The following is a 14,948-nucleotide window of genomic DNA, read 5'->3' on the forward strand; positions in this document are numbered from 1 at the left end:
GCCTTTAATCCATGAGTTTTGGGGAAACTGTCCAGATCCAAACCATAACAGGAAGAATCTAGGTCATTGTTATGATTTTAATTGCCAGTATCTATTCACCAAACAATTATATTTAAATCATAAACCTCATGACGGGCACTGTAAAAAAAAATCCCCATTTTATTCTTATCTTTGTCACTGGGACAAAGTATACTTGGAAGTCAGATTAATGTTCTTCATTCTGATTGGTCACTCCCTTTTCAAAGAAAATATTGAATCATCAGGGAGCATTATAAAAGCTTTAGACTGTGGGCCCATAGCCGTCTCAGTAACGAGAGTTGGATTCAATGGGTCTCGTCGTGGTCCTGGTGCTTCTTCTCATCTCTCTGCTGCTCATTTCCTTCTGGAGACAGAGTGCTGAGCGAGGGAAGCTCCCACCTGGTCCCACTCCTCTCCCAATTATTGGAAATATTCTGCAGATAGATGTGAAGAACATCAGCAAAACCTTAACCAAGGTAAGTATGCTTCATGCTCCTCTGTGGCTTGCTAAGAAGAGCAAATAATCTGTTTTCAAATAAGATATATCTCTGGAGGCACACTAAGGTAAAGCAAAATATTTTCTATAAACTCTGGCTTACTTGTTGCTTTTTCCAGTTTGTCATTTTCAGAAATTGTGGCAAAATGCAATCCATTTTATGAGTAGGAAAACATTTAGGTCCTTGTTTTGGAGAATCAAAATCAAAGTATGGAACATTGTGAGTGCTTCTTCACAGCTTTGCTTCATAGCCATTTACTATGATTTTTGCTAAAGGTCAGTGGTAAGGAAAGTGTTTGCAATCAGAGATTTCCTTTGACAAGTCATGTACAGTATACACCCTGTGTTATGTACAGGATTGCATTAGTATAGAATTCTCTAAAGAATCAACTTATGTCCTGGGTCAAGGAAATAGCTGTGGGTATGGTATGGAACAATGAGTGAGAGAAACAAGCGATGAGTCAGCATCCAGTTGATGGTGTCAGAATCCTTTTCGTTTCTGTTCAAATCATTTATCTGGGGCTGAGACTGCAGGAGGGCAGAAGGAATGGTTCTTGCTGGAGATGCTTTCTGTCCTAGAGCTCTGTCTGTGGTGCTTAGTCAGACTCCACACTGGGCTAGGCTTTTTATTTAAAAATACAGATTTTTAGAGTTCCTTACAGGATTGTCAGGATCTCTGTGAGAAGAGCTTTAGAGTTGATCCAGAAGCAAGGTGGTGATGGGGGAGGAAAGTACATTTCTCAAGCATTAACTATTGAATATAGGCACATTCAAGATCTATACATTAGCTGTGGGACACAAGAATGAATTTGAAATTTTCTGACTTCAGTTTCTATCTTAAATAAGGCAAATAAATATGCCAAATGTGTTTATATGAGAATTAATTGCAATCTGCACACCAACTACTTGGCCCATTGTGTGGCACATGATAAGCCATCGTGAGTGGCAGCTATCAAAATAACCATCAAATTGTGTATGAAATCCAAAAATTCCTAAAGCTGTGTATGGTAGAATTAAAACATAAACATACAATAATAATACCAGTCAGAATCAGGTTAAATAGATAGACTAAATAGTGACTTTTTTCAGCAACATTTGTATTTTCAGCTTTCTAAAGTCTATGGCCCTGTGTTCACTCTGTATCTGGGCAGCAAGCCCTCCGTGGTGCTGCATGGACACGAAGCTGTGAAGGAAGCCCTGATTGATCTTGGGGAGGAGTTTTCTGGAAGAGGGGTTTCTCCAGTTTTTGAAAAGACTGATAAAGGCCATGGTAAGTGCATATATGCATGTGTGTGCATGAGTGTATACTGGGCAGTGGTAGTAGGAATGAGGGGGGTGGAAAATAGAGTTTTAAGAGCTTCTTAACAAGTGCTTGCTCATCCGTGTGTTTGTCACGTGTTAGGTCCAACTTCTGCTCCCTCCTACCCTGTTTACCTTCCATGTAGGAATTGTTTTCAGCAGTGGAAAGAGATGGAAAGAGATGCGTCGCTTCTCACTCATGACCCTGAGGAATTTCGGGATGGGGAAGAGAAGTATTGAGGACCAAGTTCAAGAGGAAGCCCGCTGCCTGGTGGAGGAGCTGAGGAAAACCAATGGTGGGTGCCTCTTTCTATCACAGACCTTACCAGGCTGCTGTGTTCCCTCTGCTCACCTCGGGAGTAACAAATTCTTTTGTTCTGTGTCCTGGCTGTGAACTCCTGTGGAGCAGGGAAGGATGAAAGCAGAAATCCAGGGAGTGTCTGTGTGTTTCTTCTGTGTGTACGGATATGCCTGGGCCTGTGGTGTGGGTGTGAAAAGCCTTTTCACCTTTTTCTGTGTCTATCATTTCCTTTTGAGTAAAAACAATCATCATGAGGTTGGGCATGGTGGCGCATGCTTATAATCCCAGCATTTAGGAGGCTGAGACCAGAGGATGGCTGTTCAGGACAGCCTCAGCTACTTAGTGAGGCCCTCTGCAATTTAAAGAGACCTGGTTTCAAAATAAAGAATGAAAAATTCCGCAGAGGGTGTAGCTCGGGTGTAGTCGAATGTCCCTGGGTTCCATCCCCAGACCCGCAAAAAAAAAAAAAAAAAAAAAAAATCATCATGAATATAGATTGAGTTCATTTTTGTAAGAGTTAAGGAGCAATATTTTCCTCTTAGCATAAATATAGGTCACCTATTCTAGATCATCTCACCTGAGAATACTTAGAAATTAGACACAATGATAATGCCCCCATCATACCCTTCTGAAGCAGGAAACGTGATTTCCGTTTTCTCATAATTCAGCCATATGGTTCAATTATCTTCAATGGCATGTCTTAGGGTTTCTACCAGACCCATGCCTACAGTTATGATCAATGATGATGTAATGTTTAGGTGTATCTTAGTATGATTCTCCTTAATTATGTTTTTTTTGTAAACAGAGTACAATTTAAAAAATCACCATTGATTGTTTTAATCACCCAATTGTTACTCTATTGATTTATATATGTTGAGTAAATATATGTTATAATATAGTATAATTATGAAAAATAGACAGAAATTTGTAAAATGATGTCCTTCAGTAGATTTCAACTATTATTAGTAAGTCTTCAGCTAGTCTTCCCTAACTATATTCTGGTTCTCTTTTCACTTTGTCCTGTCTTTTCTCCCCATGATTACTAGCTTATGGGTCAGATACTAATAGTAATTATTTTCCTCCCACTGACAACTCTGTTCTTCTCTGATGTGTCTTTCACATTGAAATGATGATCAGCTTGGATTCCAAATGACTTTGTTTTAAATTGATCTTATTTAATTGAAGTAAAAGGAAATACTGAAAATCAGATTTTACCTGTGAATGAGACATACCAGCCCACAACCCCAACCCCCAATGCTTTACATATGATCCTCCACCTTTCTGCCTAAACAGAACTTCTTTCTTTCTAAAGTATAGATCAGTATAGTTCTATCTGTGTCCCAGAACTACTAGGGTATAGTTAAGTCACTGAACAGAGTGACTGCAGGAAGTAGGCCTTGAAGAATTCCTCAGTCTCATTTCAGCATTTAGGAAGTAGAAGGAGGCCATTATCTCAGCACAACATTCTCTTTCATTGCACTGAACAGAGTATAAAATCCATTATTAAATTGGCTAGTATGTAATGCCTAGCTCAGATTTGAGGTATAAGTGATATTTTGATTTAATGTAGGCTCAATATTTTTTTCTGTTGGGGAATTTGTAAGTCTCAAGTACCTTTATCTGTTAAAGATGAAATATTTCATGTGTATTATTTTAATGGTATTTTAAATGTTCCTACTCTTCTAGGCTCACCCTGTGATCCCACCTTCATCCTGAGCTGTGCTCCCTGCAATGTGATCTGCTCAATTATTTTCCAGAATCGTTTTGATTACAAAGATCAGAGCTTTCTTACCTTGATGAAAATGTTAGATGAAAATGTCAAGGTTCTGAGCTCCCCGTGGGTGCAGGTGAGGCTTAGATACTTTCTTTCTAAGAAAACTCATTTAGTATTTTTTTTAAAAAAAGACACATCCTGCTGGGCCTATTTTCCCTCGATTGTAATCCCATTGTAATCCCAGCATTTGGGTTCAGGAGGCTGAGACCAGAGGATGGCTGTTCCCAGATAGCCTTGGCTACTTAGTGAGGCCCTTTGCAACTCAGTTGAGACCCTGTTTCAAAATAAAGAATAAAAAATAGTGCACAGGGTGTAGCTGGGAGGTCAAATTCCCCTGGGTTCCACCCTCAGACTGGCACAAAAACAAACAAACAAACAAAAGGATCACGTGGTGAAGTAATTGTTTGGACACCACTGTTCTGCTTAGAGGATCATTGAGTTACCATTTGGAAAACATTTCTGAGATCTTCATTTTAAACTTGGGCAGCTGATGTTGTGCATGTGGGGCTAGCATTCAAGTTTCTTATCCCCCTGTCCAGTGTTTTTTCCATTGAATCTGAGAAGCCCTGTTTCTATAAGGTACTTTGTTCACCAACTAAAGGATGACCATATATTTCAATGGTCATCCAGGTCCTCTTTGAAAGCTTTCAGTATCCATAAGGCTGGTCCTCTAACCAACATTTAGAGACTTCTGCAGGAACACTCTAATTCAGAAATGTGCCAGTATTAGGAAAATTGCTCCAGTATAAATTTTCAAAATGTAAAAAGCAGTCAGAGCCTGGGTACTGTACTGGCACTCAGGTAGGGAGGGGTGCAAGGCTCCATTCCCTCTCTCAGTCCTTTGTTCTAATGATTAATCTATAGTAAAGATGTAAAGGAAATTCAGGACTTTAACCTTTAAAGCCCTAGAGACAATTGAAACCTTTTGCCCTAAAAATATGTAAAGGCAATCAGAACCTCTGTTTACTTCCTTTACTTTGTTATCTGGCCTGGGTATAGGAAAGGTAAACTCTGTGTGTTGCTTCGAAGCACCCATAGTTGATGAGTAACCAATACAGACCAATATAGTAGAGGCAGAAGCCAGGTAGATTATTGACCTGTGCATTTGGTAAGTGCACTGTCTGGAGGCAAAGAGGCACCACCTGGCTAAGAAATAAGTTACTAGCCCACTACCTTGGTAATGTTGATAAGAACATACCAATATAAAATCTATTTGAAGGCCAGGGATGGAGAGAGAGTCAGAGTTCCAGTTTTAGGCTCTCCAGTGTGCCTGCATGCAGCTTCTTCTTCTCTATTTCCTACTGATTTTATAATAAAGACTTGTTAAAGCTGCACCAAGCTGCCTATTAGTTTTTATTTCCCTATTCAATAAATTGTAGTTGAATAGAGGAAGAAGAGTATACAGTACCATTATAACCATAACAAAGAAGAGACTATCTTCTTTAAGAAAAAGAAGCATTTGAAACCTTAGAAGTTGGCAAAGATCACTTAGTAGGGTAGAACTTTTGATCTTCAATTAGCATTTTAAGTAAAAGAAAAACTGAGTTAGGAATGACATATTAATTGGTTTTATGGTATATGTATGATAAATAAAAACTCAAAATTTTACTCTGTGCCAAACGGATATATTTTATGATCTGTCTAGTTAGTATTTATTTGACCACTAGAAGTCATTTAACTGCTTTGGTGCATAATTAGGCTTCACATATTCTTTGAGCACTTTCCTCTTCTGAAATCCCGATTTCATTTCTGAGCCTAGTTGGTAGAAATAACTAATGCAGGGACTAGCTTTGTACTCTAAATCAGGGTACTCTAAGTCCCTTAATCTCTGTATTCTTCTACAAAATAAGAATCATATTAATTAATATCATCTTGCATTTTAAGCTTTTAGGAAAAATTGATGTAGGAAATGAATTAATTGGTTAAAAATTGCTTTCAGAGGATAAGAATGAATTATGAACTTAGGAAGTTATCAATTTTGAAGCTTTGGTCAGAATTTTCTCCAATAATTCTTTTTACAAGCATAGAAAATTACTATATATTTGCTATCAAAATTATATCTGGTTATGCATGTGTGTTTGTATCTCATTGAGCCTCACTATAATGCAAAATTATAAAACACCAATAAAAGCATATATAAAATATGAACACAATATTTTATATACATTTGTACCAATAATTTCTTAAAAGGGTTTGATACATGGGGCATATCTCTTCATTAAATATTGTTTTTTCAATATGTAATTGTTTTCTCTTGTAGGTCTGTAATATTTTCCCTGCTCTCATTGATTATTTTCCAGGGAGTCATAACATTTTATTTAAAAATGTTGCTTTTATGAAAAGTTTTGTTATGGAGAAAGTAAAGGAACACCAAGAATCACTGGATGTTGACAATCCTCGTGACCTTATTGACTGTTTTCTGTTAAAAATGAATCAGGTAAAATGTTACTATCAGCTTAGTTTTTTGGTTGCTTGATCATTTTGTAGTTCACTGAATAGCTTTCTATTGACTACACCTATTTTAGTAGTCATGTCAGTAATACTTGACAAGCAGGTTGAGAACCAATAGTGTTCATGAGTTTCCATCAAGAATCATGGAAAACAAAATTAAATAGTAAAGCAAATTAACTATATTGACCCTATTTTTAAATAAAATAAACTAGTTGAGTAGAAATAGAATGCACATTTCTGAAAGAATGAACAAATTAGAGAAAGCATGAACTGTACTGATTAAATAAAAGGAAGGCACAAATATGAACCTTCACTTTCTGTGACTAATATCACTTAACATAATGTTCTCCAGGTCAATCCATTTTCCTGCAGATGACATAACTTTGCTCTTTATTGCTGAGTAAAATTCCATTGTGTGGATCTCCCATAATTTTGTAATCCATTTATCTGTTGATGGATACCTAGGTTGGCTTAATAATTTGGCTATTGTGAATTGTGCTGCTATGAACATCGATATGCATGTATTAGTATAATAGTCTGATTTCAGTGCTTTTGGAAAGATAATCAGGAGTGTTATTGATGGATCATATGGTAGATCCATTCCTAGTCTTCTAAGGAATCTCCACACTGATATTTATAGTGGCTGTACTAATTTGCAATTCCACCAACAGTGTATAAGAGTTCCTATTTTCTCACATCTCACCTGTATTTATTGTTTGATTTCTCCATGACTGCCATTCTAATTGGGGTTAGGTGGAGTGTCAGTGTAGTTTTGATTTGCATCTCCCTGATTACTAATGATGTTGAACATTTTTTCATATATTTATTGGCCATTTGTATTTCTTCTTTTGTGAAGTATCTGTTTAGTTCAATTGCTCATTTCTTAATTGGGTTATTTTCTAGTGTTAATCCTTTTTAATACTTTGTATATTCTATACATTAGTCCTCTCTCAGAGGAATAGCTGGGAAAGATCTTCCATTTTGTAGGCTCTCTATTTAGACTGTTGATAGCTTCCTTTGCGGCACAAAACTTTTTAGTTTAATGCCATCCAATTTATTAATTCTTGTTTAAGTTTCCTGAGCTTTTGGGGTCTTATTGAGGAAGTGTCAACCTGTGCCTATATGTTGAAGTATTTGGCCTATTTCCTTCTCTAGTAATTTCAAAGTCTCTGTCTAACTTCCAGGTCTTTGATCTATCTTGAGTTGACTTGTGCAGGGTGAGAGGTAGGGATTTAATTCCATTTTTTTTTTTAACAAATGAATAACCAGTTTTCCTAACACCATTTGTTGGAAAAGGCTATCTTTTCTCCAAGGTGTGTTTTTGTCACCTTGTTGAAAATCAATTGATTATAAGCATATGAATTTGTTTCTGTATCTTCTATTCTGTTCCATTCGTCTATGTGTCTGTTTTGTGCCAATACTGTGCTGTTTTTATTACTGTAGCTCTGTAGTATAATTTGCAGTCAGGTATTGTCATGTCTCCTGCATGGTTTGTAATGCTGAGAATTATTTTGCCTATTATGCGTCTTTGATTTTTCATATGAAATTTAGGACTGATTTTCCTAGGTCTGTGAAAAATGACATTGGTATCTTGATAGGGATTGCATTGAATCTGTACATGAGAGATCTTTTCATATTCTTTTTCTTTTGGTACAAGGGATTGAACTCAGGGGAATTTTACTTCCAAGACATACCCCTAGACTAATTTTATTTCTTATTTGGAAACAAGGTCTCAGAGTTTCAGAGAGCCTCACAGAGTTGCTGAGGCTGGCTTTGAACCTACAATTCTCCTGTTTCAGCTTCTTAAGAGCTGGAATTACAGGCATGGGCTACCATGCCCCTCTGATCTTTCCATCTTCTAAGATCTTTAATTTCTTTCTTTGATGTTTTATAATTTTCACTATAGACAGCTTTTGCCTCTTCAGTTAAATTTATCACTAAGTATTTCATTGTTTTTGAGGTTATTGTGAATGGAATTACTTCCTGGGTTTCTTTTTATTGGATTCATGGTGGTATATTGAGAATATACTATTTTTTGTAGATTGATTTTGTATTCAAACACTTTACTAAATTTTATATTCAGCTCTTGAAGTCTTTGCTTAAGTTTTTTGGGTCTTCTAAGTTTAGGATCATGTCATCTTCAAATTGGGATAATTTCAGTTCTTCTTTTCCTATTTGTATTTCCTTGATTGCTTTTTTTTCCCTTATCACTCTGGCAAGAGGCTCAAGTACTATATTGAAAAGGAGTGATAATAGTGGGCATCCTTATTCTTTTCTGATTTTTAAAGGAAATTTCTATAGTTTTTCCCTATTCACTGTGGGCTGTAGCAGGGATGGTTTCTGTGAGACCAAGATCCTCACAAATTTTTATTAATTTATTTACTAATTTATTTTTGTGGTACTGGGGATTGAACACAGGGGCATTCTACCTCTGAGCTACACTCCCAGCCTTATTTCAATTTTGAAACAAGGCTTTGCTAGGTTGATGAGAGTCTCACTACATGCTGAGGATGTCCTCCAACCTACCATCCTCTTGCCTCAGCCTCCCAAGTACAGGGATTATAGGCATGCACCACCATGCCCATCTTACCTTGAATTTATGTAAGAATTTTAAGACAAGATTATCAATATCTGTAAGAAATACACTGGGGAATTTTGACAAAACCATCTCCCCAGAACTAAGGTATGGAGAATGCCAGCTTCCACATAAAATGCCAAAATTACTGCAATTCATTAGACGCTTTGATCATTAAACAATCCCTAGATGCTGTAGAAAACGTTTTGCCTGGACTCTGTAGTCCCCAAATAGTTTCTTTAATTTATTTTGAAACAGAGTCTCACTACGTTGCCGAGGGCTTTGCTAAGTTGCTGAGGTTGGGCTCAAATCTGTGATCTTGCTGTCTCAGCTTCCTAAATGCTGGGATTACAAGTGTGTATCACCATGCTCAGCCAGTATTGGTTTATGAGTGTACTGCTTTAGGGTAACTTTAACATGACCTACGACTTGAGTACATTTTAATTGACAAGCTTGGAAAACTAAATAAAGTTAAAATTTTCAAGTTATATACTATCTTTGTTTAGAAAGTATATATGCTGAGAACATTTAGGTTATTTTAATAGTGTTCATAAGCCAGGTATAGTGGCACACTCTTGTAATCCCAGTACTTGGAATGCCAAAACAAGAGGATTGCAGATTCGAGATAGCCTCAGTAACTTAGCGGGACCCTGTCTTAACATAAAAAAAATACTTAGTAAGACCTTGTTTCAACATAAAAAGTAAAATTGGGGTGGGGTGTAGCAAAGAAGTAGAATGCCCCTGAGTTTAATACCCAATAACACATTCACACACACAGACACCCCCCCACACACACACACAAAATACTGTTGATAACATAATATTAGACATTGCACAGGTTACTTAGAGGTTATGAATGCACCATACTGGTCCTAGAACTAGCTAGAAAATAATATATTTTATATATTAATGATTCTCTATACTCAAAACTTAAATAAATAACTACATTGATATAAATTCAGCTTCCCATCATCTTTTCAGTCCTAAACTTTACCCTTGGCTTCTTGTTACCCCTACTCTGTCCTTTATCCTATGTGAACATTTAACATCTCAACTTCCTAACACTCCTAGCCATTTCTACTCTTATTTACAAGAATAAGATTCCTGTTACCTCCCATCTGGATTATGATAGTGGTGGCCATCTGGTCTTTTTTTCTTTTTTCTTTTTTTCTTTTTTTTGGTACTGGGCATGGAACCCAGGGGTATTTTACCTCCAGGCTACACTGCCAGCCCCATTTTTTATTCTTTATTTTGGAACAGAGTCTCACTGAGTTGCAAAGGGACTCACTAAGTAGTAGCTGAGGCTTCCATGATCCTCCTGTCTCAGCCTCCCAAATGATGGGATTACAAGCGTGCACCGCCACACCTGGCTCTGCCATCTTGTTCTTAATGAAAATATCCCCTGTCTCTGTGATAACTTCTTGGTGTGGCTGCCATGTTTGCTTTTTCACAATTTAAACGTCAATGAAATTCTAGGCAGTGATGAGTTTATGTAAAATTTTTTTAACAGAAAAAGAGAACTGCATCTTTCTGATGCTAGAAATAAGTTTTCATGGCATTGAGAAAAGACATATAGTCGAAATTGCTTGGCAAGGCAACTTCACTTTTTTGCAAAAAAGGGTATCTCAGGTATGTGAGAGAGCATACCTGACAAAGAACCAGATGGGCCTTATATCCCTGATGCAAATATCCTCCTGTGCTGAACTACTATTGGTGGGAGTGACAGCTTCACATTTTTCCAGGTCAGCTACAGTGGAAAACAAGGGGAGGGTCAGCACCCGCAGTGTCTTATGTGATGCTAGTTTTGCAAAAGAATGTAAGTCCGTAACAGATTACAAAATGGTAGTTTAAGTTTAAATTACTCCTTTGAAGCTGGGCGTGGTGGGGCAAGCTTGTAATCTCGAGCTTGGGAGGCTGAGACAGGAGGATCACATACATGGGTTCGAAGCCAGCCTCAGCTACTTAGTGAGGCTCTCCACAACTTAGTGAGACCCTGTTTCCAAATAAAATATAAAAAATGTCTGGGAGTATAGCCCGGAGGTAGAAAGAGTCTGGGTTCCACCCCCAGTACCACCAAATAAATAAATAAATAAATAAATAAATAAATAAATAAATAATAAATTACTCCTTAGACAGAAATGACACAAATATATCCTCACATTGACCAGGCTTACATTTTTCATGATGTGATTCACCTATTTTTCTTTTTTAATACCTTTATCTGTGCATTGTAATTATACATTATAGTGAGATTCAAAATGAGAGAAACTCACATGCTTGTATAGGGTATTTCCCTCTGCATCTCCCCCTTGTACATTAAGTGAAATTGGTAGTGATACCTTTGTATATATGTACCAGTATTGGGAACAGCCTAGGAAGATTTGGGAAAGCTCTGATTATTAATATATTTCAAAAGAAAATAATTGATATTTCAAAAATAGTTTTATCAAAATGGCAGCAGACATGAGTGAGGGGCAGATCTGTGCAAGGACTTGACCTCTGCCTAAAACAGGCAGCTATTCCAATGTAAATTAACCTAGCTCAAAATAATTAACAAGCCAATAGAGGAGAGCTAGGGCTTCTGCTGTCTAAAGAGATCTACATTATGATCTAGGGAGGATAGGGCAGGGTTTGATCTTGCCCTTCAGGAAAGGAGCTGCCTTGCCACACCTGGTTGGGGGAGGTACCTTACAGGGATGTTCACTACATCAGAGTCACGCAAACAAGATGGAGGTCATGGGTATAAAAGTCCGAGTCCACGTGTAAGCCCTTTGGTGTACTCATTCGAGTCATCCCCTCATGCCATTTTGGCATGGGGCTGTATTTCTATTTTCTGTATTTCTATCTTCTTTAAATCTTCAGCAACGGTCCAAGCTATGCATATTTATTCTTAGCTTAGGACAAGAATCCATGGGTTTTTTCTTCTGTTTGGGGTCGTTTTGGGTTTTGTTATGGGTTGGGGGAAAGTGTGTCTGGGACCCTAGCAGGGGGTCCCCGGGGAACGGTTTCCACAAACCATATTCTCCCAATCCATAACATATAGACATAACATTGGACCATTTCTCTTAATAAAGATTGTGTTTGATTGCAAATATCTAGTTAAAAGTTATTTTAAAAATAGTGGGTTTATTAATCTCAAATACATAGGATGTCATAGTGGGCCAGTCTGGGTATAACACAGCAATATCGAAGCTTCAGCAAATCATAAGTCTTCCACTTTTCTGCTCAATATTTAGAATAAATGCTTCTATTTTATTATTAAACCTTCATGTCCCCAGGTGATATCTACCTTGTTTTATATCTGTTGAACAAGAAGGAGGAAATAGGAAAAGTAACATCAGTAGCCTTCTGTTTATATCTTTTTGGGAAAGAAATATGCTATCTGACTCAGCTAGTTGCCAAGAGTTTCTGGAATGGAAATCTTTGGCAGGCAAGAAATAGAGTGTAGAAAATGTAGCTTGGGTCAAGTGATGTACAGTCTCTGCAGTACCATATACTACTTTTTAAAATAATGCACTCTAAAGGCCCTGTGCTGGCCAACTTCATAACATGATGAGTTATTTTGGATTTACTATCATTACATATGTTGGCAAACAATTTGTTAAATAATAATATCAAATCATTTCTAGGAGAAGGATAATCAGCAGTCAGAATTTACGTATGAAAACTTGGTTATCACTGTATGTGATTTGTTTGCTGCTGGGACAGAGACGACCAGCACAACATTGAGATATTCTCTCCTGCTCCTGTTGAAGCACCCACATGTCACAGGTATGACTATGTATGAGGAGAATGTTAATTTCAGAGAGAAGACACTAGTGTCTACATCATGTTTGTCTTAGAGAAGTTTCACTATGTAACCTTCTGTGGGATCAGCTGCAATTTGCAGGATGCTTGAGGGCAGTAAAGATGGCATGACACTAGGGAAAGCAATAAAACTTGTAGTGGTTTGAATTGTTATGGTTTGGGGGGAACTGTTCCTGGGGACCTCTGTTAGGCTCCTGGAAACTATTCCTGTATCCACAGGTCCTTGTTCTGGATTTAGGATCGATATACACTAGTCCAAACTCTTGCTGAAGAGTTAAATGAATTTATTATTACAAGGATAGAAATACAGGTTGTACAGGCATGGTGGCACACGCTTGTAATCCCTGCGTTTGGGAGGCGGAGACAGGAGGATCGCGCAGGTTCGAAGCCAGCCACGTCAGAGACCCTGTTTCCAAATAAAAATATAAAATAGGTGTGGGAGTGTAGCCCGGAAGTAGAAGGTCTTCCAGGAACCCCAGCACCACAAAAAAAAAAAAAAGAAAGAAATACAGGTTATAACTGTTATGACACCATTAGAAAGAAGGAAAGATAAAGCTTAGAGTAAAGCACTGTGCCACAAAGTGACATAGTGGGATGACTTGGAATGAAGTCACCGAAGATTCCTGGATACACACTATTCCTATAACCAGTCTTCTGACCCAACTGTTTACCCCCTCTCTGGGGCAGGGGGGACAGCTCTGTCTCTGGCACAGACCCCCACACTTTTTGTTACACTCCAAAATGTGTTAATTTGCTTATCCAGAATCTGGGATTTCCCCACATCCTTGAGGAAGTTTGCCTCTCTTTAGAAATGTAAAAAGGCCCTAGGCTTTTGGGATTCTTCTGTTCTCTTGATAATCACCCTTGGTGACTGGAGATCTGCAGCCCTTTCCCTGAAGCTCCTGGCTTCTTTTACTACCAAAGATATATTTTGAAAATTGAAAATCTTTCCCAATACTGGTATATTAATACATTTTAAAGCTTCTTCCCAATACTGGTATGAAACCCTTGTGTAGAGCCTGCATTCCGTGGCTGGTAAAGTCAGTGTGAATGGGCAAAGGGCTGCATACTGGTTTCATTCCAGAAAGGCCAACTTGCTCTGTAGATACGTTCTTGAAGATTCTTTTTCTCATTCTCATAATTCTAATTCTGGGGTGGGTAAAAGCATAGGTGGTCATCTTAGAATTCAGTGAGCCCATCTGAGAGACTCTCCATGTGTCACAGGAGAACATGATAATCCCTCTGGAAATCCTGAGGCATTTCCAGGTCTGGGGACGAAAACTCACCGTAGGCACCTTGGAGTCCATTGCTTCCCTGGCAAAAAGAATTTCAGCACCCATCAGTCAGAGACAAAGATAGAGGTTTTATTTAGGAAAAGTGGAGATACAATTCAAGGGAGACTGTGGGGCACCTCAAGAGAATGAGAGGCGCCCTTGGGATCTTTGAAATCCTTTTCTTATACAGAGCATAGAAAGGAGTGGTGGCAAGGGGCAAATGGTAGGGAATGGGGTCATGAAATGGCTGGTCTCCTTTTTTTGAATTTTCAAGTTTTCCTCATGTTATTGGTGGATGCTGAGTTTGAAAAAAGTTGTAAATTTTGGGGGTATTTTTTTTAATCCCAGGGAATTGAGGCATGAAGTTGAGAGACAGGGGTGCAGGGCTTGACAACCAAACTTGAGACTTCCTCAGGAATTTTAGGTGTAAAGCTAGGCCATTATGATTAAAAAGAAGTGTAAGCCAGGCCTTTCAAGGACTGAGGGGAAAAAAAAAAAAAACCAAACAGGCCAGATGGGCAATTATGATTAAAAGTATACAGGCCCAGCCTTTGAAACCTTTTCTTAAAAAAAATGACAGGGCAGATCTGCTATTAAAAGTATAGCCCCTTTAGGACTTTTTGTCTAAGATAGAGAAGACTCTGTAAGGTGAAGCTAAGGATTATGAAGTTTCTAGATTTTAAAACTATATTTTTCATTTTTTCCTTTCCTTCCCAATTTGTCTCCTTTCTACCTAATATTTTATTTCTTCTATCTTACCTCAGACGTATTATATAAACATAGCTATATCAGCAAAGTATTTTCATTTTTGGTAGATATATTTCTAATTTTTTTTTTTTTTGCGTTATTGGAGATGGCACCCGGGGGCATTGTACCTCTGAGCTACATGCTAGCCCTATTTTTTAGTTTTTTATTTTTGAAACAGGGTCTCACTGAGTTGCAAAAGGCCTTGC

General features: G+C 37.8%; 1 protein-coding gene across 1 annotated transcript in view; it reads left to right on the top strand.

The window, feature by feature from the left end:
• Positions 1-326: 326 nt before the first annotated feature.
• LOC308261937 (uncharacterized protein) overlaps positions 327-14,948 on the top strand; it is a gene marked incomplete at both ends in the record, with an annotated part of 85,352 nt that continues 70,730 nt past the window's right edge. The window contains 6 exons of the mRNA XM_080694124.1: positions 327-494; positions 1,622-1,784; positions 1,960-2,109; positions 3,801-3,961; positions 6,149-6,325; positions 12,544-12,685. Coding sequence (XP_080550250.1) covers positions 327-494; positions 1,622-1,784; positions 1,960-2,109; positions 3,801-3,961; positions 6,149-6,325; positions 12,544-12,685 — 961 coding nt within the window. The remainder of the gene's footprint in view (positions 495-1,621; positions 1,785-1,959; positions 2,110-3,800; positions 3,962-6,148; positions 6,326-12,543; positions 12,686-14,948) is intronic.

Source organism: Muscardinus avellanarius (assembly GCF_963383645.1).
Source record: "Muscardinus avellanarius genome assembly, chromosome: 4".
NCBI classification, from domain to species: Eukaryota; Metazoa; Chordata; class Mammalia; order Rodentia; family Gliridae; genus Muscardinus; species Muscardinus avellanarius.